We start from the raw sequence: 24,802 nt of genomic DNA, 5'->3' as shown, positions 1-24,802 counted from the left end.
TCATATTGTTCCCAGAAAAACAAATCAGCTGACTTTTTGGAACTAGTGACTACCAGAAACAAAAACAAGCTGGCAATCGATACAATCGGAAAGGCAACCCTTGTAGCGAACATATGTACACAACATATCTGAAAAGTTTATTAAAATAAATATACTTGGAAAGTTGTTTTGGTTGTACCGATTTTGCCGACTCCCGGCAATTTGCATCCATTGCCTTTTTTTGCGTCCCAGCAACGACTTCCGTCGCCATGGGCAGCATCGAAAAGGCGTGTATTTCCGGATTTTTATGCCGACTCTGCTCGGAAATGCATAGGACAGTAATTCACATTTACAGTGATCATGGCCAACGATTGTGCCTTGTAGAGAAAATTAATGGATATTTACCAATAACTGTGAGTATTTAGAAGACCTAGAACTAGATATCATTAGGATTTCCCTAATGCGCAGCGAAATGCATTCATATGATGCACACAAAGAGCTACTAAAAATTTTGCTGCACACGATCGTTGTTGTAACTATTGAATTTTTGTATCATCCCAGATTTCTCCAACTGATCCGTTGCCGAAAACTATATGCAAAACATGTTTACACCGTGTGGAGCAGCATTATTCACTTTTGATGCGCCTGACGCGTTTGAGGAGAGAGCATAGGAATAAGTTTTTAAACGCGACTAGAGAAGACGTAAGTCATTTGAACTCGAAACTGGCCAGCCCTTATTAATTATAATTCCATCTATGCTTCACAGGTAGGTTCCTCTATTTCCAGCGTATACGAAGAGGAAGACCACAGACCAAGGGAATCATCCAGGACGAGCCCATCCGAAGGGACCAGTGTCCAAGGCCAGGGGACAAGTGGTGCCGGACCCAGCAATAGGGACCCAGACGGAGCTGGTCCCAGCAATAGAGACTCGAAAGAAAATCGACCTAGTACTAGAAACCAAAACGAGACTGGAAACCAACCGACCAACCAGGAACTAACGTAGATTAAAATTCTCTGGTCGGTGCAGCTATCTATACGAGTAGTTGAAGTGTGTTGAGTGTATGTTAAGATCGAAATAAAATAAGCAATTTATTTAATTACATAGCGTTAGTTACTTTCAAATACAGATGCCATTCGACAACAAATCGATAAAGTAAAATATGCGCGCAGATGGGTGTTTTTTTTTTGTGTTATTTAGCTGTTGGTATTTCCGTCATTTGGTTTGCATTTCTAAAATATTTTCGCAATACAGGAGAATCTGTGGGGCCTTTTCGCCTCAACTCACTGCCCACTGCTCACTGAGAAAATTAAAATGTGGCATATCACTAGTAGTTTAATCTTATCATGTGGAGTCCCTCAATGTTTACCCTGCACACATTTTTCTTTAATTTACCTATTATTGTTTAGAAACTAAAAGAAAAAGTCATTTTGTTTTATTTTTATGATTATAATTTTTTTTACCATTATTTTGTTGATATTAAACTCATCTTACCTGAATTACCATTTTTGTCCTTGAAATAAAATATACAGGTAAGGTAATTATTATTGAATTTTAATCATAATTCCAGTACAAGTAAATTTTGGGACGTCGTGCAGGAAATCTGTTACATTTTGAGATTGGTAAGCACACACAAATTTGGAGTTCAACATAGAGTAGAAAAATGAGTTCTTATGAACATACAAATAATACACTTTAAAAATTATATCTTTTAAATATCGAAATAATGAAATACATTGTTGCGGTTTAATTTGAAACCCAGTAGTTCCACTTCCAGTAAAACTTGTTCTGTAAAATGAAATGTTCTCCTTTATTGAGCCTAACAATACGCACGAATCGCTGAATACTTAAAATTGTCAATCAGAATGGTATAATGATAACTTAACGTATCTTGCTTTTCCTATCACTAATGTCTCCTGCCTTATAAATATGCATTATGTCAGCGAAAACACTTGTGCTTGCAATTCTTTCATCTTAATTTAGTAAACGTATATTGTTTTTAGTTGCGGCTTCAATTCTGGAGGTATCACTGGAGTGTGTTCCACTTTTCGAGTAACTAAGCGCTTAAATCGTCCACTAAATTGCTTGCGAAATCCTTTAAAGCTGTTTTTATCACTTGCCGCCATCATGTCCTGAAAGTAGAGAAAGAATTTCATTAGGTAGGCTGTCGTTTTTCTTATACTATCACGATCAAATATATGTTACGATAATTCCTTTATTTGTATAGCTTTCACTTTGATGGATCGTTTTTTAACCGCTTTTTCTGATAAAATTTTGTCATAGACCCCGCCATTCATCAATTCAATTATCGACAATACTTATATTTCATTCTTGCAAATAGAATCCATTCAAAGTTTGAGATAAAGTGGCTGAATGAGTTGATTACCCCAAACAAAAAATGAAAAACAAGATTTGAATCGCAAAAGTGAAAGTAAAAGCCGGAAATGAAAGAAATCATATAAATTCAGCTGACACCGAACAGGCAACTTTTCAAATTTGTATCATCTTGCAAATAAAAGTTTTTGTAAACACTCTTATCAAAATGATTTATCTTTAATGATCTTTTATTGGAATTCCTAGAAACAACTTATCACAAAAGCGATAACCAAAATTAGACTTTTCGAATGCTGAAGGCGCCCATTTTATAGTCAATATAATATACAACCGTATGTCCGCAAGCAAGTTCATACTTCCATACATATTAATGATTTAAACGGCAATTGTTGAAGTGTTTCCTCTTTATCTTCCGCACACAATTCAAATAAAAGCCAACACACTTAACGATACTTAATTGAGGCTGTTCCGATTTTCAGAATCGGTTTAATTTGGCTTTTGAACCACTTCAATTTATTTATAAATTTTACGAATAATCATATTTCCTATGTTTCGTTTTCAATTCCAAAATCCTTATCATTTGAATAACTTTTGGCAGAAATGTTTTCATGGTCAACTTATCAAAATTTTATGTTTTTGTTTCTGATTCGTAATGGTTTTTTCATAGCGCGCAAATAAATATTTACTGGCAAATAAAAAGGAATTATAATTTGTAAGAGTAAAATGGGTTTTCTTATCTCGATGACTCTAGAACATTTCTGAAGAAAATTATACATTATTCGTGTTTGTGTGATGGTCTCATACTGTAGTTATTTAATGAGAAATAATATTTTCAAAATAGTCTAGCTTTCACTCATTTCGGGCAACTGTGAAATCTTTATATAACTTTTACTTTTTGCCAATTTCCGGCGAGTGCGAAAAGCGGAAGACCTCAATATGAAGCGGCTAACCGTGGAGACTTTCTGAAGTTTTTTTTTTTTCAAAAATAAGATTTCAGAACTCTTTCGAAAGTAAGAGTACGTTAAAGTATGACTTTTAAACCAATTTCCTTAATAAATTTTGACACTTGACCTCTCAGCTATCTAAAAACTACAAAAATCTATTACTTTTACTTTTCAATAAAAACTTCCAGCGAATGCGAAAAGCGGAAAAGACCTGTATATACTAAAGTGGCTACCCGTGGAGAGTATCTTATAACCGTTACGTCATCCTGCGGCTTGCTAATCAGTAAATAGTGTCGGAACATGAGCGGGTGGCATGTGCCCGGGACTTACGGGACTAAGGCAATTGTAGATGTGCGGAGTTGGCGCCTTGGGGGGAAATGTCCACTCGCTCTGTACAGCCTTTCCATTGCCGTTCGCATCGCAAGTAGCTGGAGGATTGCTCCCGTGTCCGGTGCTCCGGACGAAGGTGACGTGGGTGTGCTTGGCGGATGGGGAAGGGCTCTTCCTCGACTTTTCCTCGCTGGAATCCTTCATTTTTATGTGATCGTCCCAGTAGCGTGTAAAGATATTTTTGGTGTGGTGCTGGTGGTGTTGGACCTCGGCTGTTGTGGACGGCGGGCGGTGGGCGGGTGTGGGAGTGGTGCTCAGATACTCGGATACGGATACATCACGCTGACAACATTTACTACGGACAAGACGCATTGTTAATTTTCCAGTTTTACCCGCGATCGGTGCAAATTGTATGGCCTGGATGGATGTCTGGCTAGTACATTTTCATACTCGTTTCTATTTTCATTTAGTTAGGTATCACAGATGGTTTTGAGGCAATATAACTATAGTTAATCATGTACATGTGTAAATATGCGATTGTTCCAGTGCAAAACTATTTTCAAGCCTGCCTGTCTGCGATTCGAGGCGGATTCGACCATTTGCGGAAGAGGTTTTCAGTATACTAATGTCTTGCGTTGTATTTCAGGTAGCTAGATAGGTAGGGTAGGTGTTACTGCGAGACTAGAATATCGATTTTCTGTATATGGGCTGCCGTTTTGGGTGGTGAGTTAGCTCATGATGGCTGCGCACAACACTTTTTAGCTCTGGCAGCCCTTGGAGCCCTAGACTCCTTCGATGGTATTTACGTTTCTAGTAGTTTTTCTATGCACTTATTGCGATTTGGTGGTATTTATAGGAATGACATTTTTTTTTTTCATCTTTTCAATGCTAGATAAAACTTACACAATATCAATTTTTTCACCCGTGCACATGTGTACGTGTGCCTTTGTACGAGTAGTATTTTCTAGTCGTCGTGCAAAATAAAAATGCGATTTATGCTAGCACTTTTCACTACATACATATGGTAGTATGTTTGCACATTTTTAGCTGCTTTATATTTAATTACACACATTAGATATAGTGTTTAAGATTCGAGTTCACTTCGGTTCGGCTGGCAGCGAGTATCTGAATCTGAACAAAAGCAAAATATTAATCTGACTCATGTGCGCTTGACTACAGCCAAAATATCGGCTGTAGTCGGACCTCTCCGATCTCTCTGGGGCTCTCCCCCGATCTCACTTGGTTAATTCGAATATACAAACATATCTATATACATATATATGCATGGCATGGGCTTTTTAACACTCGTACTAAGGCCTTCTGACGTCAAATGACATTTCGTGAGCGTACTGTTTTTCACTAAATTCCCGTTCATATGTATGAAGTTGTGGCTTATAAATAAATAACAGGGGTTTTTTGTTATTGAGTGATTTACCGAAGATGCAGTCGGGCAAAAACCTTCCAAAAATAATCCCAAAATACTGGAGAACGTCCACGGAAACGAACGCGTAAATTACTTTTTAGGAAGCGAAACACTGTGGTTTCGAATTAAGGTTTCCACGCCAAACTATCATCGTAGAATCAAAATATTTTCGTTTGTTTGACCCAAAACAATTGCAAGAATTAAGCGTTCGCCTCGGAGTGAGTGAACACTGTATCTTTGAGATACAGTATCTGCATGTTCCATTTCCGCCGTTTCGCGGGCGCACAGTTGGCAGTTTGCTGGCGTTAGGAATTGCAGTAGTGGTTTCTCGTGCTTACTTTCGATATTTTGTGGCGTATCTTGTGAATGCGCCGATCATTCAAACAAAAATTCCACCTTTATTGTTAATTAAAAGAAATAGTTTAGTTCGATTTATTTTTGTTTTTTCGCCGGCTCTGAGCCGAAAATTTTCACCAATTTTTTTGTGAAATATATTACTACAACCAGGACAATAAGACCCATGGGTACCACTGATGATATGTTTTCTATTCTTAAGTAGCTCTGAAGCGGTCCCAAGAATTCGTTTCTGAAAATATATAAATTTCACGATTAATATTTTTAAAATAAAACTGTTGGTATAAAAATATTTGAGTAAAGTCGGTTTTCTTAAACCAGGGAAGTTTTTAGCCCAGGGCTCGTGTTGATTTTTACTTTTTATATACAATTTACAAAATCTGGATTAAATTGATGTAAACGCTGTGTATATTATACAAGGGTTATAATTAATTAAATTGAAGAACGGTAGCTGAGAGGAATTATGTATTTTAGGTCAAATTTACACATTTGAGTAGGTTTAAACAATATTTTGGCTATGACAGAGACCGTGTTTTGGTGTTAGACAACCTCCCACCATCAAAAAATCATTTTATTTGGTAAATAGTTAATTAAGAACAATTTTAAGAATTAGTCTCAACTGAAAATTGAGTTAAAAAAAGATTTTTTTTGGCTCACTTACTAAAGACATGCATCAGTCTCTCACAAATCCCTATAAATAGGCCATAATCGGACTTTTAACATTCGATGGATTGAATATTGCAAAAGGAAAAACGATTAAACGAAAATACTTACACGACGCTTGGTAATTCAGGAACTTTCTGGGGATGACTCTTGGATGAGTAACCCTTTTCGGCAAACAGGATAAACGCTTCCGGACTGTATTCCTTGGTCATGTAGTGATACATTTTTCCTTGACGCAAGCTTTGACAATATTTTTTGTTCAATATTTTCCTGAACACGATCATTTATACAATAACTTACAAAATAAAAGCTGGGGTTTCTAGAGCCCCCAGGCGTTTGGCAGTAGAGATCCCCGATCCACCGCTGTTCATCCTCGCAATGTTCATCTTTCGCTTCAGGGTCCCGCCCACAGATTCCCACACGGCATAAAGTCGCTGACACACGGTACACTCGGCGGAGTAGCTACAGGTGGGTGGGCAAGCTCGTATACACAAATTCACACTTTATGACGCCGAGACGTCGGCCTCGGCTAATGACTAATATAGCTTACAAGAAGACAAACCAGTCCCCGGTTGTGGCCCCGGTCGAGGCCTGAGTTAGGTGCTCAAAGTTGTCATCGGATAGCTCTTTCACAGCTGGCTCCAGGTTGTCGTTGAAGAAGTCTAGGATTTCGTCATCGTTAGCCTCACCGTGGTAAAGGATGGGAATGCCGCGGCGGAAGAACACCAGGGCTGGCTCCTTGCTGGGATCATAGATGGAGACCAGATTGCTGTCCACAGCCTGCACGACGTTGGCCGAGAGGGTGTCCTCCAACTGGGGCTGTATCTTGGACACCACGTTCTCGTAGTCCAAGCAGCGCTGGCAGTTGTTTTTGTCTAAAATGTGCATTAAGCCGAGGGAGGATTAGTTATACAAATCTGCGCCCACGTAGACCAAACTTTCTTTACATATATATTGAATTACTTACTAAATAAAACCACAACGTTGTTGCTGCCGGTCAGGAGTTGAATCAACTCGGTGTCGTCCACCCTGCGCAACTCCTGGGCATTCCCACTGCCCAAGCTCAAAGCTGCGATGAACACCAAAAGCAGCATCTTGGTTTAATTTTGCAGGTTGTCGGCTCTCGAATGACAAAATACACATATATATAAGCCGATCTCAACGATGTCAAAAGCATTTATTTATATCGAAATATCGTTTTTCGTCTGCCTACTTTGGGAGTAAATTTGATTATTTACATACATTTTACATTGATTTTGGCTTAGGGTTGCCAAAACATCAATAAAATATATTTTAATTTTTCTGAAAATTATATATTTCAAGTTTAAATATAGAAAATAATATGTTATTTTCTTTTACTTTATCTTTTATTCCATTGTTTTTTAAATTTTTCGGTAAATTCAGATATTATTATTAAAATGTTATTATTTTGACACACAAGTGTTGACATTCAGGTTCATACCTTGCTAGCCAGTATATTTAAATAGAAATATTTCGCACTTGAAAATGCATTTTATTTTTAGGAGAATTTTTTAAATAAATAAATAAACAATTATTTATGTAATACAAATTTTAATAATACAATCTTAACTACATTTGGTGTGCATCTATGTCCTTCTTCCTTCAAAATTTTCTATAGAATTTGCAACAAATTCGTAGAGGTCTTCAATTTGTTGCGCTAATTTATCTGAAATTTATAAATAAATATAATTTAAAATTTAAGTATAAACGGTAGATAACCAACTTACCCTTATCTGTTTCGACAAATTTACTTTCCATTCCATCACTTTCCCCGGAGCTGGACATGGACATCATATCGTCCTTGAAGAGATTCTTCAGCTTGGGCAAAACCAGAAGCAGAAAAATAAGGCCAATAAACTTAACAATCTTCTTGAATATCAAGAGTTTCAATAATATTTTTCCAAGCGTGTACAGGCTGATCTTGGATTTCAGTTTATCCAGGAAGGAAGAGTCATGCGAATAGGGAAGAGGCGGAGCTGGCTTATAAAATGGAGGTGGCGGAGGTCCGTAGACAGGATAACTGGGAGGTGGCCCATACTCTGGGGGCGGAGGCAGGTAGTTGTTGTTTGGCGGTGGGTTGTATTGGTATCCATTGTTTGGCGGAGGTCCATAATCCGGGGCAGGTGTTGCAGGTGGCAGGTAGTTGTTATTTGGTGGGGGATTATAGCTATATCCTCCGCTATCATTGCCTGATTTAGAAAAAGGATATATTAGCGGATCACAAGCACTTTTTTTGTGGTATTTTAGGATTTTTTTTTAATCATATTTCCACAAAGAACACTATAGTAGATTTTTTTTAAACATTCACACACCAAAATCCAATGAGTTCGAGGCTTGAACATCACCGGAGTAGCTATCCGGCACCGAGGCACAACTGCAAATGCAGGAAGCGCATATTAGAACTGCCAAGTATTTGTTTCGCATTTTCGATTCGATCGAGCCTATAGATATGAATTAAACGGTTCCTAAAAGTAAAATAAACAGTTTTCTGCCCGTCCGTAGCTTTATAAATTTCGACCAGAAAAAATTGTGGGTAAAGAAAATATGTTGGGTATGTGCAAGTATTTATAACTGCCATTTCCCCTATAAGGCAAAGTTTGGCTACTATGCAGTCCGCGTTGAATCATTGTTATTCTTGTAAGAAATGTGGCTGCCGCCACACGTGCTATTCAGTATTCATACTACGTGCAATTGCCCGGACTGGGTTGGGGATTTCGAAACAGAAGCAAAAAAGTTCAATACAACTTTCACTGCCCAACTTTCAAAAGGCTGGAATTAGTAACCGCCTATATATATATTCGTTTTTTGAGTTTATGTCAACTTCTCAGACGAGGATAAACTAGTTTCTTGTGGGAATAGGCGATTTGCATAAATCACACAATAAATGGTTCATGAAGAGTTTGCACAGGTGAATTTAAATACGTAACGGATTCATGAATGGAGTTTACGTGAATACTCGCAGGTGGATATCCATGCAAATTACTGAAATAATTTGAGCTATATGAAGTACTTATTCACATAGCAGTCTACTATGAACATCCTATATTAATTTAATTGTGTGGCACAAAACACCGGAACGTATTAAAAAGGGCACTAATAAAATTTCAAATGTTTCTTTTAATTGGTTAATGGGCCACGACACCTGTTGAATATTTATAGGCCCGGAATGCATTTATAAATATATAATTGCAGGGCCACTGAAGAAAAAGTAAATTAAAATACACCCAACCTAATCCTTTTCCATTTAAGATTTTTTTAGAGGCGCTAAATACAAAATTTTATTATTATAATACAGATTTTGTTCATTTTAAATGTGCAATGCTGGTGTTTGTTTTATGCAATAAAATTATTTTGCACGGTAGATGTAGTATCTTTGCTAGTATCTTTGCCATTATGTTTGCAGTACAAATTTTAAAATGGCCTCTTTTATTTTATGGAAATTTATTTACCGTCCCCCGTAAAATTAGTTTGAATTAGCCGGGTACCAAGACAATTTTGTTCTACTCTACTGAGGTTGGACCATTTGGGATGGTATACCAAACGAAATATTATTTTTATAAAAATTCGATGTATAATGGGGAAAGGATATAAAAAGAAAACTTCCCATAACTTTAAGGGCGCTTTTTATTATAAATTTAAGCGGGTGAATATTTAAAAATTGAAATATTCTTTAAGAACGAGTGTACACACTTAATATAAAAAGGCTGGTCCCACTGAAATAAAAATACCAATTTTGAAGTATTTTTATGTTTTAGTATAGGATTTTTTAGTTCCTTTTCGTGGGCATACAAATTTTGACAATTAACAACACTGCTGCAATTGTTAATCATTGGAAAGTTTTTTTTTATGGATTAATTAAATTACACTATTTATTTTTGACGGCACCTTAAATATAATCGAATATCCGAACTCCTACTGGCCACCAATCCCAAGGCACGACACAAAGCAGGCGCCGCAAAGGGAGCAAAGCAAAGAGTGCCATCTAGCAAAGGAAAACCCGTTTCACGCCGTTCGGATATATAGAAACAAGGGGCGTCATATATCTCTGCCGACCGATCTCCTGCCACTATGATGGTTGAGTCCGACGGAACCGCCGACGCCACCCGCCGCCTGAACGTGAAGAAGCAGACGCTGGACGACGCCTATGCGGTGCCCGCGAACTTCCTGGAAATAGACGTGGTCAATCCGCTGACCACCATGGCGGCGGGCAAGAAACGCTACACGGACTACGAAGTGCGGATGCGGGTGAGTGCTCCCCATCGGATCTGACCCGATCGGATCGCTGAACTTGCAAAAAACAGCAAAAAAATGAAAATGATAACTCAAAATAGCTGGAATTTCCATACACATGCAGTCTGTCTGACTGTGTGTGTGTGCCAGCGACTTTGTTTTTCGGCCATGAGTGTGTGTGTGCGGGTGATACGCCTATAAAGCAGAACGAGCGATAAATATTAGTCACAAGTGCAGCGCACTGATTTGGGGACTTGAGTCACGGATTCCCGGAGGCAAAGCATGCGGGCGCCCCCCATTTCCCAGAGGGTGCTAATTGAAGCTTAATGTTCTCTTGATTTTCTTTCTTTCAGACTAACTTACCAGTCTTCAAGGTGAAGGAGTCCAGTGTGCGACGACGCTACAGCGACTTTGAGTGGCTAAGAAACGAGTTGGAGCGTGACAGCAAGGTGGGTAATCAGGACCTCATACAGGGTTATGAAACTAAAAGATCAATGAACTGACAAACTAACCTACCATTAAAATAATGATAACAGCGTAACAAGTAAAAAGTATACCCATTCATAAATCTATAGACTCTTACGCTTCCAGTAATAAATCTCGAGTGTTTCGATTTACTCTAATATAGATTCGAGGGTTTTACTTTCATTTGCCCTAAAGATATTTCCAATGTAAACAATAATGAAATGCAATCCAACTCATGACATTTAAAATTTCAGATTGTGGTGCCGCCACTACCCGGAAAGGCCTGGAAACGGCAGATGCCATTCCGGGGCGACGAGGGCATCTTTGACGAGAGTTTCATTGAGGAGCGGCGCAAGGGCTTAGAGGCGTTTATCAACAAGATCGCCGGACATCCGCTGGCGCAGAACGAGCGCTGCCTTCACATGTTTCTCCAGGAGAATGTCATCGATAAGAACTACGTGCCCGGCAAGATTCGCAACACATAAGCGCTGGGGACTCATCCGGGACAGGCCTAAAATATAACTAATAGCAAACCATAGCAATGCAATGAAGCAAAAACTCGAACGAACAAACCCGCTACGAAATCTTTAGGGAATCCGTGTGTATGTGTGTGTGCGCCTGGCGAGATTGGAGGTGGAAAAGTGGAGACGGCACGAGACGAAAAGGAAGGAACGAACCCGAGGCGGAGCCGTGAAGGAATAGGAGGAATATGTTTATTTTTCAAAACGAAAGGAATGCGGAAGTGCTGCTGCTCAGTTAATGTTGAGCCCCCTCTCACCCCCCGGGGGACTAGTTAAAAAGCATTGGGAATTTTTAATGCTAAATTCAAGTTTATAACAATATACATACATATATATAAATATTATATACAATACATATATTTACGACTAGTGTACATAATACATGCCTACCGCGCCCGCCTCGCAAAAAGAGTCTTGGACGTGGGAGCCATCTCCCTCCCCTTCCATTTCTACTGGTCCCTGTTCCCCTTCCCTTTTTCCCGATCCTCAGTTTCTTTGTTTTGACCCATTGCGGCAGTAATAAAGCAGCAAAAGAGCAAAAATTGGGAGTCGATCCCGATCCAAAAATCCGATCCCTCGTACGTGTATGCAAATTATTGAATATTTTGAAAATGTTTAGTGAATAATATTGTACTTCGAATCAAATTAAAATAATTCCGAAAATAATTAAATGTGTTTTGGTAGTTTTCAATTTAAAAAGATATGGGAGAATTCATTACCAAATCGTAATAATTTCAACTAGAAATAAAAAATTGTGATTTAAATTTGTTACCGCCATCTGTTGTTTAATTATAATCAGTGGGGCCACTGAGTTCTAGAGATGGAACTATCGTTATTCAAACATTTTATTATTTATATTTAAATATCATATTCTTTAAATATTATTAACAAAATATAAAAGAATATTAAATAGCTTTCCATTTTATTTGTCAATTTGGTATATTTGCTTGTACGATGTTTTTCTTTTTTTGAAAACTGTAGGTGGCGCCACCTCCGCCATCTACGGCAACACTGCTCTGTTTTTTTTTTGTTTTTTATTTGTTTTTGGCATGGACACGGCGGATTCTCCCACAAAATCGCAGCCCGGCGAGGACGAGAACTACAGCCTGCTGTGCCAGGCGCACGAGCAGTTCAACAAGTAAGTATTGTGCCCGGTTAGCACGGCAGATACCATTGATTTCCCTCCGATTTGCAGTACGGAGTTCGATCGCTGCCTTGAGGTGCTCCAGGAACTCGAGACGAGGGGCGAGAGCAGTGGTCCAGTACTGCACCACAACCGGGCGGTGGTTAACTACTACAAGGGTGGCTGCACACAGCACTCTGCTCTCCTAAAGGAATTGGAAGAGCTCACCGTCGACGCGGATGCCCCGGGAGAGACATCCAGCGGACTGACCCTGAAACATGGTGCCGCCGCCGCCACGGTGGCACGGTACAACAGGGCGGTCATATACTACCACCGCCATATGTATGGGACGGCTCTGGAGAAGCTCGCCCCTCTGGTCGCCAGATTGGAGGCACTGGAAAAAGCCATGGCAGCTCTGGTGGCCACGCTTCAGCTGCAGTTGCTGCTAGCTACCAACCAACTTAACCGGGCCGAGGCCTTTCTGGACTACTTGCAGTATAAGCTGAACCTCGTGGCCAGTGCGCCGAGCAGTAGTCCGTCCACGGAGGAAACCTCACCTGGTTCCACTTCCCCGCCAAGCACTGTGGCTGCATCGCCCGCAGGTGCAAGCACCGGAACTGGAGCTGGTGGAAGCTCAGCAGTGGAAGGCAGCTCTTCCGTTCTGGGCGGCAGTCTACAGCTTTTACAGCTACTTACCTTGGTGCTAAACCGGAAACCGGTTGTAATTCCCGAAGACGGAACGCCCGAGTATGCGGCATTGAAGGCGCAACAGTACTACATTATGAAGGACTTCCAAATGGCCGCCAAGCAGCTAATGCGCATCAACAACGAGTGCACGCAGGCCGGGTAAGTTTTTAGAATACAAATATAAAGGCAAATATAAATACCTGTATCCTTTGCAGAACTGTAACTCCCCAGCTAAGCACCTGTATTGCTAATAATATGGGAGTGATACATTTAAGAGTGCGTCACTATGCCATAGCTGCGAAATTCTTCCAAAACGCGCTGAACTTTGATCAGCAGCTAGCCCAGAATCTGCGCAAGAGTACGCTTCAAACCATGAGCTCAGCGCGCTCCTGCGAAATCCTTTATAATCTGGGCGTGGCCATGCTGCACTTGCGTCGGCCCAAAGAGGCATTTCAGTGCTTTTTGGTGCCGGTGAAGCAGTTTCACAGTAACCCCCGCCTATGGCTGCGAATGGCAGAAGCATGCATCATGGAACACGAGACTGTAAGTCCAGATATCGTAAATAAACACCGAATTACTGAAAATGTATATTTTTTGTTCTTATTACAGAAATTAGTAGAAGAGGAACGGAACTCGCAGGCGGGAACTGCGGCTGGATCCTCGAACAAGCCATACGAGTAAGTAGACGGCTTTATTTCAATGAGTAATCTTTCATGAGTAAATCTAAAACCTTTCTAGTCCCCAATCCGCTGGAGTGCCAGAGCCTACCCTAGAGTTCGCCGCATTGTGCCTGCGGAGTGCTTTAACCCTCACTTTGCATTACAAGGCCAGTTTCCATATCACGGCAGACTCTGCTGAGGATGGGGAGGCACCCGAGCCAAAGGACCCCACCCAGGAATCGTGGCGTCAACCGCAGGACAATAATTTTTGCAATCCCTCAAAACCTGTTAGTCTGGAGTCGTTGGAGAACATGTTAGCAGCCATCTATGCGGCCCATAGCTTTGTTTCTCTTCGCCTGGGTGACCATGTGACTGCACTGGAAATGTCCGATCAGTTGCTGGCCTGCGAGCGTCTTTCCGATGCGCACAAGTAACTTGAAGTAATCTTAAAATCAAGAGGGTATGCTAATGCCGTGTTATAATTTTCAGATTACTGGGGCACATGTATGCCGGCGAGGCACTAATGCTGATGGACAAGGCACCCGAGGCACGCTTCCATTTGGATCCCGCTTTTGTGTCCACTTTAAATGCATTCGACCTGGAGACTCGCGATTGGCAGCTCAAGTCTCTTGACGCCGCCCAGAATGTGGTGCGATACAACCTGGCTGTGGCCATGGCCTTGCAGAACGACCTGCCGCAAGCGAAAACGCTTCTCGCCAGCTTGACGCACTCGTTGGTCAGTAGCAAGGCAATGGCACTGCGCCGCTTTATTGACCTCAAGATGGGACCTATTCCCGGACCCGGAGTGGCTCCCAATTAGACAACAAATTGTGTATATAACTAGGCGGAATCGAAGTACGAGAGAGTGGAATGTGGAGTGTAAATATAGAGAAATCCCTGAGCGACGTAGTCATCGAATTGTTTGTTGGTTCTTCAAAGATTGCAGTATCGCTATTCAAAATTTGTTTTTTGGCAATTTGTTTTCAAAATTTGATTTTATTTATTAAATAGGTCGGCATTAATGAAACACTTGGGCAAATATTTATTTTTTATATCTATGTTCGAAACTGGCGCTGTTTGAAGAGTTTTTAATATAAATTTCTGTTTGGGGTGCACTTTAAAATGTTTTTTTTTTTCATAGAACTAATAAATTACCCCGTGACAAATGTTATTATAATTGTATCAGCTAGAAAGGAGTATATAACGTTGCCGAAACTGTAATAAGATTATTTTTGGCCCAGTAGAACTGCAATTGGTGGGGATCATGTTGGCGGTTTTGGTTTTTTTATTGGCTTTAGAAGGTCTGCATTTTGCCACGTCAGATACTGTAAGTTAACAGTCTTCCTTTCTTATATTTCATATGATTAATATGATCATCCCTGTAAGTTGGAGACAATAAATTTGCACAACTATCCAGGGGAGAAATATTATGTAGAGACTCCCGATGGCTACATCCTGACACTGTTTCGCATTCCGTATTCGCCGTCTCTTCGCAATGAGCACCTTCCCAAGAAGGTTGTCTTCCTTCAGCACGGCCTCATTGGTTCATCGGATTCTTGGCTGCTGACCGGTCCTCAATATGCCCTGCCCTACGTGTTGTCCAATTCGGGCTATGATGTGTGGCTGGGAAATTCTCGGGGGAATCTCTACGGACGAAAACATACAAAATTCAGCCCTAAAAATGAAGAGTTTTGGAAGTTCACTTTCCACGAGATGGGACTCTACGACCTACCCGCCCAAATCGATTATGTGCTAAAAATCACGCGGCAGGAGGAACTCTATTTTGTAGCCCACTCTGTTGGAGGCACTGAGTTCTTAGTCATGCTCTCTGAGCACCCGCAGTACAACAAATTCTTCAGGTCTGTCCATTTGCTGGCTCCGTTGCATTTCTGCAAACATATAAAATCTAAACTTTGGTCGATGGTTGCGAAAGCCTCTCCCTTGATGAGGGATGAGCAGTATTCGGCCAGCAGCTTGACGTCCAGCGCAATGAATATGCTTTGCAAGCTTGCATTATCCTCTTTGTGCCAAAATATAATGTTGGACCTCATTGGAGGAAATTCATCTTATATTAGTGACGTAAGTATTCTAGGATAAAGGAATTCTTCATTCCTAAAGGTATCCTTTATAGGACATCAGGCCGAGAATCGCCTCAGTTGAGTCCATGGGAGTTTCAACTCGTCTAATGAAGCACTTTGCCCAGTTGTACGAGTCAGATCACTTTGCCAAGTATAGTTATGGAAACGAGGAGAATATTAAAAGGTACGGTCATGACACTCCGCCGGATTACATCCTGAGGAATGTGAAGCCTGCCGGACTGTTCTATGTTTACCACAGCGAAACGGATGACTTGGTGAGCAATACGGATATGAACCATTTGACCAACGCAGTGCTTAACATTCTCTTGCGGCGTGTGCCGGTCGCTAATTGGAATCATCTGGACTTTGTCTTCGCCAGAGAAGCTGAGAAATTAATTTACAGGCAAATCGTGACCAATATGGCATTGAGTCCTTCGATTCCTCTTCCAAAAAATACTACTATTAGCTAAGATATGTTCCTTTTTTTAACTGCTTTGTATACCTAGGAGATATTGTGTTTCTTAAAACTTTGGAAAATTGTTTAAGCTTTAAAGAATGGCTAATAGAAACTTTAAAAGAATTATATATTTGAGTCTAGGCTCATAATAAAGACAACACGGTAGTTTGCATCCATGCAAAATCTTGATTAGGCTATATCTGATTGATTTTCCATACCTCAACTAAAATAAAACAAAATTATATTCTTAAAACCTACACTTATCCTAAACCTATTTATACTAAATTGACATGTATTTAGCTCGGAATTTTGGAAAAAAGCAGTCACACGGAAAAGATGGAACACGAAAGCTTATTTTGGTGATTTTAGCTAATATATTTAGCCTAATATATGCGGATACTGTGAGTTTTTAATTTTTTTTTTTATAATTTAAAATAAAATTATATACCGTCAGGCAGAGTTCATTAAACGCCATAAATATCCAGTAGAAGTCCACAATGTGGTTACCGAAGATGGTTATATTCTGAAAGTGTATAGGATTCCCTACTCACCGCGTGATTCAGGGACTGGTAATGTTTCAAGACCTGTGTTTCTTTTGCATCATGGGATTCTTATGTCCTCTGACTGCTGGGTGATTACCGATCCTGGTCACGGATTGCCTTTTCTACTAGCAGACTCTGGCTACGACGTTTGGCTGGGAAATTCCCGGGGCAACCGGTACTCCCGTCAACACCAAAACCTCGATCCGGATGGATCCCAGTTTTGGCAATTTAGCTTCCACGAAATGGGCATCTATGATCTGCCCAACACCATTGATTTTATCCTCAGATTAACCAAACAGACAGGGCTTCATTTCGTGGGTCATTCTCAAGGTGCCACTGCTCTTCTGGTGATGCTCTCACTGCGGCCGGAGTACGGCGAAAAGATTACGTCCAGCCATCTCTTGGCACCAGTGGCTTTTCAGGGACACTCCTCCTCTTGGCTTGTGAAGAACACATTGGAGAACGCCCTTCAACTACCCGATATAGAAGTTCCAGCCATTCATCCGATTCTGCAAGAAGTTTTGCACTTTGTCTGTTCCATTTCATGGATGCGGGAAATATGCAGGTATATTTTGTGTTTCTTTGCGGGAGGAGAGTCCCAACACTTGGACAACGTGAGTGAATAGGATCATAGGATGGTAACTTTTGAAAATCATCCTTCCTTCTCTAGATGATGGTGCCCAGAATTATGTCAATAGTATTGGCTGGGATTTCTAGCAGACAACTGCGTCACTTTGCTTCCAATATTAAGTACGATCGATTTGCCCTTTTTGACTTTGGAGTCCAATATAACTTAAAGATGTATGGCAGCCAGCGACCTCCCGATTATCCTTTGGGAAGCATAAAGACTTTGCAGCCAATTGATTTGTACTTTGCTGGAAATGATAAGTGGTTGGATATTAAGGATGTAAGAAGGTTAATAGAAATGTTACCCTATTCAAATTTAAATTTTAAGCCATTTCGGGATTGGAACCACATCGACTTTGTTTTTGGTGATAAAATAAAGGTTTTTGTAAATGAATTAGTAATTCGAAATGCCAAAAAAAGTAATTAAAAATGATATTTTTTATCTTCTAAGGATATTCACAATTAAATTATTGTATGAGATGTATTGGATTAATAGACATTGAATAATTTCAAGAGCTATATAGCTTTCCTTCATTGCCAATTTCATGAATCAAACTAGAAAGTATCGCCAATTTTATGGATTATTAGGGCCATTTAGAGGCAACCCTAGAAATGTCCTAGATCAGTTATTCCCCATAAATTATGTGTATATTTTTAATATTTTATGGCTTTTTGGCGGTCGGCACGGAAGCCATTTTGGATAATGTTACTGGAGTATGTTTGTAATATATTTTGGAGGTATTTAATTCATTAAACTCCTGTTTAAAGGTAAGTATATCTATAGAGATCAACTATCCTGTGGAATCCCATTTTGTGCGAACCAGAGATGATTAAATTCTTCAAGCCTTTCGTATTTCAAACTCCACCTTATGCCGGAGCCCAGAAAAGAAGCCGGTTGTTCTTTAATTGCATGGGTTGACTGCCTCGGCAGACACTTTCCTGCTGAATGGACCCAAGGATGGCGCATATCTCTGGATACCAAGGGATCTGGATCATAAATATCACCAAGCCCACCTGGCACCACATGGACTTTCTGTATGCATTAACTGTGGCCAAAGATATCAATAAACCGATTATGCAAATATTTGAAAAATACGAAAAAAATATCCCCCCAGTGATGGAGAAATAATGTAAATATAGAATTTTATTCTTAAAAGTAAATAAAACTTTGTACGGCCAATATTATAGATTTTAGTTCTCGATAATATCGATAATCTACTATTTACTTTTAAATGGAAATGCAGTAGAGGTGGATGTACGACCTCCTAATGGAAATGGAACTGAATCGAAATGCTTTAATCTAATTATTCAGTGTAGTATCTTATTTAGGACGTATCATGGAAAAACCAACTCACAGTTAACTCAAATGCCGTGGATAAAGTTTGTCATTTTATGGAGCTGCCTTGTCGGCATTAGTGTAGCAGGTGACGGTAAATTCGAAAAATCACCCACGGCTATGGTAAATCTCCCCTTATGGAGTTGCCCCTCACTGGAACTATCCACGGTAATCTATACTTGGACAAATTCTAGTAGATTGAGTCATGATTGTAGTTTTATCACAGATTGACATCATCAAAAACTACTATTATCCGACAGAAAACCATACGGTGCGCACCAAGGATGGTTATATGCTCGATGTGTTTCGTATTCCCTATTCTCACCAGTGTCTTGACAGGAAAGTGAAGAAAGTTGTCTTTTTGATGCACGGATTGTATTCATCGTCGGACGCTTTTCTGCTGACTGGGAGTAGTTCTGGTCTGCCGTATATGCTGGCCGACCAGTGTTACGATGTGTGGATGGGGAACGCCCGCGGTAACCGATATTCTCAGCGCCACAACAACCTGGACACCTCCGAGAGTGAGTTCTGGCATTTCAGCTGGCACGAGATCGGACTGGAGGATTTGTCAGCCTCCTTCGAATACATCATGTTTCAGACGAAACAAAAAGATCTAAACTACATATGTCACGGCCAAGGGTGCACGGCCTTGATGGTTCTCCTTAGTCTCCGACAAGAGTTCAATTTTAATATTCATAACGCTGTTTTTTTGGCTCCAATGGTTTACATGAGCCATTCCTCCCTCCCGTGGAGACACTTGCAGAAGGTCTTTGATGCTGTGCCGGATGGCGAGGCTAAGCCTACCCTCATGCCGAACGACACCAAGCAAAACGACGTGGCCAAACGCTTTTGTCCATCAATGACTTGTGACTGCAATTACAATCTCATCTATGGAAAGTCAAAGCACAAACATGACCCGGTGAGCTCTTAGGATTAAAAATTTACCTGGACATATAGATAATATTTTTATTATTTCAAAGATTATCACTACCCGATTCTTGGCCACGCATCCTTCATCCGTTTCTGTGCGTCAGCTAAAGCACTTCTTACAGGTTAAAAAATCCCAAAAATTTCAACAGTATGATTATGGAACTGAGAAGAACATTATTATGTACAATCAATCCACTCCTCCGGAATATCCTCTAGAGAAGATCCAGCCTCAGGGTAGCCTACACATCTTCTATAGTGACTCCGATTGGTATGTCTCTGCAAAAGACATTACCACTCTTAAGGAAATGTTTCCCAAGGCTACGTTTCACCACATCACGGATACCCAATGGGGACACGGAGACTTTCTTCATGGACGAAATTCTCGAAATTTGGTTAATGTACCGATTTTGGAAATATTGCGTAGAAACTCGGAAGAAGGAGTTGATAAACATTTAAAACAGAGTGAAAATTCGGAAGAAAGAGTTGGTAATCATACTAAAAAGAGTACAAACTCGGATGATGGAGTGGGTCAACATATTAAAAAGTTAAACCACCGGAGACGAAGTAAAATCCGTAGACGAAGTAAACATAGACGAAGTGGAAAATCAAAATATTAGTTTCTAATATTAAATTCACCGATAGTTTCTTTCATTTTTATTTATACAAGTTTTGATTGGCTTGGAAGAATGTTTTTAATCGTTGAGATAAAGTTTCCCGACCATTCTCATTCAAAAAATGAAAACAATATTTTGTTTTTTATAGAATTTATTTATTATTTCTTAACAGGTTTTAAAATGTAATGTGTTCTGGAATTTGGCAGTTTCGATAAACAAAAGGCTTGTTTCTTCGTAGTCTAATCTATAAATTATTTATTTATTAATCAGTACGTGTATCTGTAGTTGATGTAGCCGAATCAACTGCAGACTCAGTTTCGTAAACCTAAAATTTGTTTTTGGCACTAGTGATAGTTCTGGCTGCGACACTTCTTTTCCTAAAGATGTAAAGACCCACACCCACCCAAGTCCTTTAGCGTCTCCGCTGCTCGTAGCGATTCATGGAGAGAACGATGTTGTCGAAGATGTACTCTCGGACTCCCAGACCGCATATGAAGTCGAAATGGTTCCAGCGCTTCCACGGCACTTTGTACACGGCCTCCACATTGGGCAGCCGGGTGAGGAGCCTCCAAATATCGGCTGGCGCCACGATGTAATCGTTTTCTGAGAAGAACACGGTCACCGGCGTGGACACATTCTCCAGGACATACTCCGGCGGCTCCAGCTGCTGGTAGTGGAGCCAGTTGCGCTCCGGACCGTAGTCGTATTGCCGGAACCGAGTGGACACATATCCTTGGAAGTAGTGCATCAACTGCTTCACTGATCCACCGGCCGGAAAGTTTGCCATCAGATCCGGTAGTAAGGTCTTGTTCAGGAAACGAGTGTCGTAGCCAGCAACGGGCCACAAGCGACTGATGCACACCATAGGCTTCTCGTTCTCCAGACACGTCATCGACAGAAACTTTTTGAAGAACTTGTTCGTGGAGAACATCTCCACGCCTTCGAGCATCTTGGAAACGTAGTTCCGAGTGCCCAATACCGGTCCAATGATCTTGGCCAGGCCACTCTTTGTGTTGCTGACATAGGCCACCGGTGCCAGGAGGGTGGCGCTCTTGAATACAGCATTGTAGTGTGGCAGCATCGAGTTCATAACGAGGAAGACGGTGCCGCCCTGCGAGATACCCACAAAATGCATCGCCCGCTGGCCGGTGGTTCGCAGGACATAGTCCACTTGGGCGGGCAGATCGTAGACGCCCATCTCGTGCCAGCTAAAGTCCCAGAACTCGCGTTCGGTGGCATTGTGCCACAGGTTCTTGCGGCAATAGATGTTGCCCCGATTGTTTCCCAGCCAGACATCATAGCCGGCGCGCCAAAGGAGGTAGGCCAAGGAGTCCTCGCGTCCATTAAGCAGCCACCTGGAAAAAGGATAATATGTTTATTTATGTCTTCCTTTCAAGAAGCTTAAATTTAAAAATGTTACTCGCAACTATATACACTTTAGATTAGTATAATTATTTTTATGATTTAAGCTTCCACTTGTCTGTCAGTCCCTTTGAAAAAAGTCTAAAAAACTATCTTTGCCAATGATTCAAAACTGACAAGAGCACATCGTAACTACTATATCACTTTTAAAGCACTTGTTATATGCCGCAAGCGGAAGTATCTATTAGCATATAGAATAATTATCTTTAGGGGCACTACGCACACATCCGACGAGGCATATAGTCCGGAGAGGAGAAAGACCAACGGGCGTCGCAATACACTTCCCCGTTCCGGATCCACCTGGGGGATGCGATGCAGGGTGAGGACATATCCGTCCTTCGTTGTCACCGTGTGGCGCTCCACATTGTAGCCGTCGTTCTGGATGCGTCGCACCTGCAATTACAGCAAACATGTCTCAAATTCAGTGGCAGGAACAGGTAGGAGTCCGTATCCGAAGCTGAAATCGAAATGCAAACACAAATTGTTGGCACATTTTTAGCTTGACATTTGGAGGCCACGCGACGCGTGCGATACGTTGTGACACTCGAGCCCGGGTAATTAGGAATTCCGGTGGCGCACGACCTGAGCGAGACTATCCCCCTTCTCCGACCATTCGGAATCCCCCTTGGGGACACCTACCGCATCTGTGATGATAATTTCGCGCGACTGACGTATCGTGGCCGTGGCCACCTGCTGCATGGCGATCAGCACAAGATATAGCAGCGCCACTCGCTCCGATCCCATGCCTGACGCTGTCCAGGATTATGGTTACATGAACGCTGGGATTAAGTAACTGGGAAACCGATCCAGAAGCCGAACCGGTTCGCGATTGATCGAAAAATGAAAATGAAAGCTGTCCAAGGATCGGCTAAAGAAAGAAAGTAAAGCTTTCGAAAAAGACGCCGAAAATCCGTATGAATGGGGGGTATGAATGGAAATTGCAATCGAGTTCGTTTCTGTTTTTTTTTGTTAGTGTTTTTTAAGGTAAATATTTTAAGGCTGCTGCTGCGCGCCACCGGCACCGCTAGCGTTCGATTCGAATGTGTTTTATCGACTGCGCATGCGTCTGCGAGTCGCAGGGCTTGCCACCCGGCCGAGAGCTCCAAGCCGAGCTCCGAGACCGGTGAGCCACCTGCATGCCAGCCAGCTCACCTGAGCTTACCTGAGCAGCGCCCAGAGCAGCGGCGCTATACCGGCGGAATACACTGCGCGTAATATCCCCCCCTACCACCCACTCCCTTCCAAATACGAAAAAAAATCAGTTTTGATCACCTGGCACGCTGCCACGGTAATTTGAGCAATTATAACAGCTTAGTGAAGAGAGAACGCTCCCCAAAATTGTCAACGCCAAGTACAGTGGGCGTTCAGTATGGCAGACAACAACCTCAAGTCGCGATTATAGGTCTTAAGTCTCAGTCAAGTCGAAAGGAAAGTGAAATTAACCTTGCTGCTTAGAAAACCTCAATGGCAAAGTTTGTATTTTGCTACAAAACAGTCATCAACTTTTTTCATTGAATAAAGTCGTTCAAAGATTAAAGCAAAGATTAAGATGTCAAGCTAATTTCAAAATTTGAAGTATTTCATCATAAAAAGTGAATTATTTAGTATTCCCTAACGATATACTTAATATGAACATACTTAAGCTAGTATCTAGTTCTAGTGAGATATTTTTGTGTCTTAAATATTGCATATTTGGAACCTAGGTTTGAAATTTCGCAACTAAAGATATTAGTTCTTATAAGATATGTCAAGGTTTTGTGTATATTTAAAAGTATGAAAATATTACGTATTTTATTTCTTAATATTTTACAGAAAAGTTTTGACTAAATTTAATAAGGCGGTTCACTTTTGACACACATCTAGCACTCTCTAAGTTTTTAAGAAAAACGCTTTTAATGTAGCACCTACTAAAACTAAAGTAATAAGCTAATTTATAACTAACACTCAATGTCACTCAGTCAATCAATGTATAACTTACAGTTAAAACTAAAACACCTTAAATTTGTATTCGTGTAAAATCATTTCAAGAGAATAGTTTGAGTAACAGCATCCGAACCGTTTTTGGAAGCAAGTGATTCATAGTATCGTCTACATGGCTTTTGAAATCTCTTGTGTTTCCTTATCTTGGGTTTGATTATTCAGAGCACAATGAACTGGGCGCCAAAGTAAGATAAATGCCTCCCAATAAGCCCAACAATACGAACCATTCCAAAACCATTAAGTTTTATGCATCTCACATACAATGTATTCATTTATTACAATTGCTTTTTGAACAGTGTATAATTTTTTGGGAGCTACTTACTGACATTTTTTTGGCTACGGCTTTTGCTTTTAGCCGTTGACGTTGCCGTTGGCTTTTTTCAGATTTTTTTTTATATTCGTATATATATTTTTTTGACTTTTCTGTTTCTGTGACTCTTCGCGGCGCGTTTTTCGTCGCATTGTTGTCGTCGGCGGACGTCGTTGTTTTTTCGCTGAATTGCAATAACCTGTTGCCTAATGAAAACGGCGTCTGCTTATTTAGGATGTGGCCTGGCCTGGCCCAAGTACTCGCACTTACTTGCCAACATAAACACACACACCGGCATACCTGTGGTACCTTTTGGGCATACTTATGGTGGGGGTAGTAGTTTGAAAAGCTGTAATGCACGGGAAGAAATTGATAGTACTTTATATGGGGGTATGGAAATTGGCAGCCCTGGAAGACAGTCTTATTCAAAATTCAAACATACTTTCTCTGTGTGCATCATGTGTCGATCGGTCTTCCGTTTATGTTTATGTTTACGTACTTGAAAGACAATCGAAATGGTTCCCCCGCCGCCACTCAAACTTAAACTCGAGCCGGAGCCGGAGTTCAGTTCGACCAGCAGCTCTCACAATTCATTCAGCGAAGCAGCGTATAGAGCTTTCTGTTTGTTTATATGGCTTTTTAATAGCTCGTCAACAACTGCGCAAGGGGTTGTAACTAAGCCAAACCACTAAGCCCCGGCTTCTACTTACTCCCGACGAGCAGCATTTCATCAATGACTGCTCCACAACTCTATAGACCTGCCGCTCCACTGCCC

At 40.9% G+C, this 24,802-nt stretch overlaps 10 protein-coding genes across 12 annotated transcripts; 6 read left to right on the top strand and 4 right to left on the bottom strand.

The window, feature by feature from the left end:
- Window positions 1–47: 47 nt before the first annotated feature.
- LOC6499896 lies at window positions 48–1,076 on the top strand. The gene is made up of 3 exons (XM_001953643.4): window positions 48–392; window positions 541–681; window positions 746–1,076. The coding sequence occupies exons 1-3, from the start codon at window positions 249–251 to the stop codon at window positions 980–982; spliced, it is 522 nt and encodes a 173-aa protein (XP_001953679.1). The 5' UTR covers window positions 48–248; the 3' UTR covers window positions 983–1,076.
- A 439-nt stretch (window positions 1,077–1,515) lies between these two features.
- LOC6500664 lies at window positions 1,516–4,716 on the bottom strand. Of its 2 annotated transcripts, XM_044717779.1 has the most exons (3): window positions 4,489–4,716; window positions 3,586–3,940; window positions 1,516–2,109 (listed from the first exon to the last, which is right to left on the bottom strand). In XM_044717779.1, exons 1-3 carry the CDS (start codon window positions 4,515–4,517, stop codon window positions 1,957–1,959), a joined length of 537 nt encoding a protein of 178 aa, XP_044573714.1. In that variant the 5' UTR covers window positions 4,518–4,716; the 3' UTR covers window positions 1,516–1,956. The 2 variants fall into 2 exon arrangements, with proteins under 2 accessions (XP_044573714.1, XP_001953678.1); XM_001953642.4 differs by lacking the exon at window positions 4,489–4,716 and having other exon boundaries at window positions 3,586–4,018.
- Window positions 4,717–5,405: 689 nt separating this feature from the next.
- On the bottom strand, window positions 5,406–7,216 carry LOC6500663. Of its 2 annotated transcripts, XM_032456187.2 has the most exons (6): window positions 6,993–7,205; window positions 6,576–6,900; window positions 6,326–6,487; window positions 6,137–6,265; window positions 6,024–6,053; window positions 5,406–5,594 (listed from the first exon to the last, which is right to left on the bottom strand). In XM_032456187.2, the coding sequence occupies exons 1-5, from the start codon at window positions 7,117–7,119 to the stop codon at window positions 6,044–6,046; spliced, it is 753 nt and encodes a 250-aa protein (XP_032312078.1). In that variant the 5' UTR covers window positions 7,120–7,205; the 3' UTR covers window positions 5,406–5,594; window positions 6,024–6,043. The 2 variants fall into 2 exon arrangements, with proteins under 2 accessions (XP_032312078.1, XP_001953677.1); XM_001953641.4 differs by lacking the exon at window positions 6,024–6,053 and having other exon boundaries at window positions 6,993–7,216.
- Window positions 7,217–7,517: 301 nt separating this feature from the next.
- LOC6500662 (extensin-2) lies at window positions 7,518–8,604 on the bottom strand. The gene is made up of 3 exons (XM_001953640.4): window positions 8,359–8,604; window positions 7,774–8,235; window positions 7,518–7,712 (listed from the first exon to the last, which is right to left on the bottom strand). Exons 1-3 carry the CDS (start codon window positions 8,468–8,470, stop codon window positions 7,633–7,635), a joined length of 654 nt encoding a protein of 217 aa, XP_001953676.2. The 5' UTR covers window positions 8,471–8,604; the 3' UTR covers window positions 7,518–7,632.
- A 1,209-nt stretch (window positions 8,605–9,813) lies between these two features.
- Window positions 9,814–11,928, top strand: LOC6499897 (sorting nexin-12). Its single transcript, XM_001953639.4, has 3 exons — window positions 9,814–10,291; window positions 10,630–10,725; window positions 10,996–11,928. The coding sequence occupies exons 1-3, from the start codon at window positions 10,115–10,117 to the stop codon at window positions 11,224–11,226; spliced, it is 504 nt and encodes a 167-aa protein (XP_001953675.1). The 5' UTR covers window positions 9,814–10,114; the 3' UTR covers window positions 11,227–11,928.
- Window positions 11,929–12,232: 304 nt separating this feature from the next.
- On the top strand, window positions 12,233–14,902 carry LOC6499898 (CCR4-NOT transcription complex subunit 10). Its single transcript, XM_001953638.4, has 6 exons — window positions 12,233–12,400; window positions 12,458–13,231; window positions 13,288–13,615; window positions 13,682–13,749; window positions 13,811–14,161; window positions 14,221–14,902. The coding sequence occupies exons 1-6, from the start codon at window positions 12,312–12,314 to the stop codon at window positions 14,549–14,551; spliced, it is 1,941 nt and encodes a 646-aa protein (XP_001953674.1). The 5' UTR covers window positions 12,233–12,311; the 3' UTR covers window positions 14,552–14,902.
- Window positions 14,903–14,941: 39 nt separating this feature from the next.
- LOC26515159 (lipase 3) lies at window positions 14,942–16,523 on the top strand. Its single transcript, XM_014911913.3, has 3 exons — window positions 14,942–15,058; window positions 15,118–15,810; window positions 15,863–16,523. Exons 1-3 carry the CDS (start codon window positions 14,996–14,998, stop codon window positions 16,277–16,279), a joined length of 1,173 nt encoding a protein of 390 aa, XP_014767399.1. The 5' UTR covers window positions 14,942–14,995; the 3' UTR covers window positions 16,280–16,523.
- On the top strand, window positions 16,523–17,911 carry LOC26514797 (lipase 3). Its single transcript, XM_032451439.2, has 3 exons — window positions 16,523–16,667; window positions 16,721–17,422; window positions 17,479–17,911. Exons 1-3 carry the CDS (start codon window positions 16,557–16,559, stop codon window positions 17,860–17,862), a joined length of 1,197 nt encoding a protein of 398 aa, XP_032307330.1. The 5' UTR covers window positions 16,523–16,556; the 3' UTR covers window positions 17,863–17,911.
- Window positions 17,912–18,773: 862 nt separating this feature from the next.
- On the top strand, window positions 18,774–20,460 carry LOC6499899 (lipase 3). Its single transcript, XM_014910785.3, has 3 exons — window positions 18,774–18,939; window positions 18,998–19,690; window positions 19,752–20,460. The coding sequence occupies exons 1-3, from the start codon at window positions 18,802–18,804 to the stop codon at window positions 20,316–20,318; spliced, it is 1,398 nt and encodes a 465-aa protein (XP_014766271.2). The 5' UTR covers window positions 18,774–18,801; the 3' UTR covers window positions 20,319–20,460.
- Window positions 20,461–20,544: 84 nt separating this feature from the next.
- On the bottom strand, window positions 20,545–22,903 carry LOC6500661 (lipase 3). Its single transcript, XM_001953636.4, has 3 exons — window positions 22,377–22,903; window positions 21,961–22,130; window positions 20,545–21,670 (listed from the first exon to the last, which is right to left on the bottom strand). The coding sequence occupies exons 1-3, from the start codon at window positions 22,479–22,481 to the stop codon at window positions 20,728–20,730; spliced, it is 1,218 nt and encodes a 405-aa protein (XP_001953672.1). The 5' UTR covers window positions 22,482–22,903; the 3' UTR covers window positions 20,545–20,727.
- Between the last annotated feature and the right edge of the window lie 1,899 nt (window positions 22,904–24,802).

The sequence above is a fragment of the Drosophila ananassae genome, chromosome 2L, assembly GCF_017639315.1.
Source record: "Drosophila ananassae strain 14024-0371.13 chromosome 2L, ASM1763931v2, whole genome shotgun sequence".
Lineage (NCBI taxonomy): Eukaryota > Metazoa > Arthropoda > Insecta > Diptera > Drosophilidae > Drosophila > Drosophila ananassae.
Note: the sequence above shows the minus strand (reverse complement) of the source record. Positions and strands in the feature narration are given on the sequence as shown.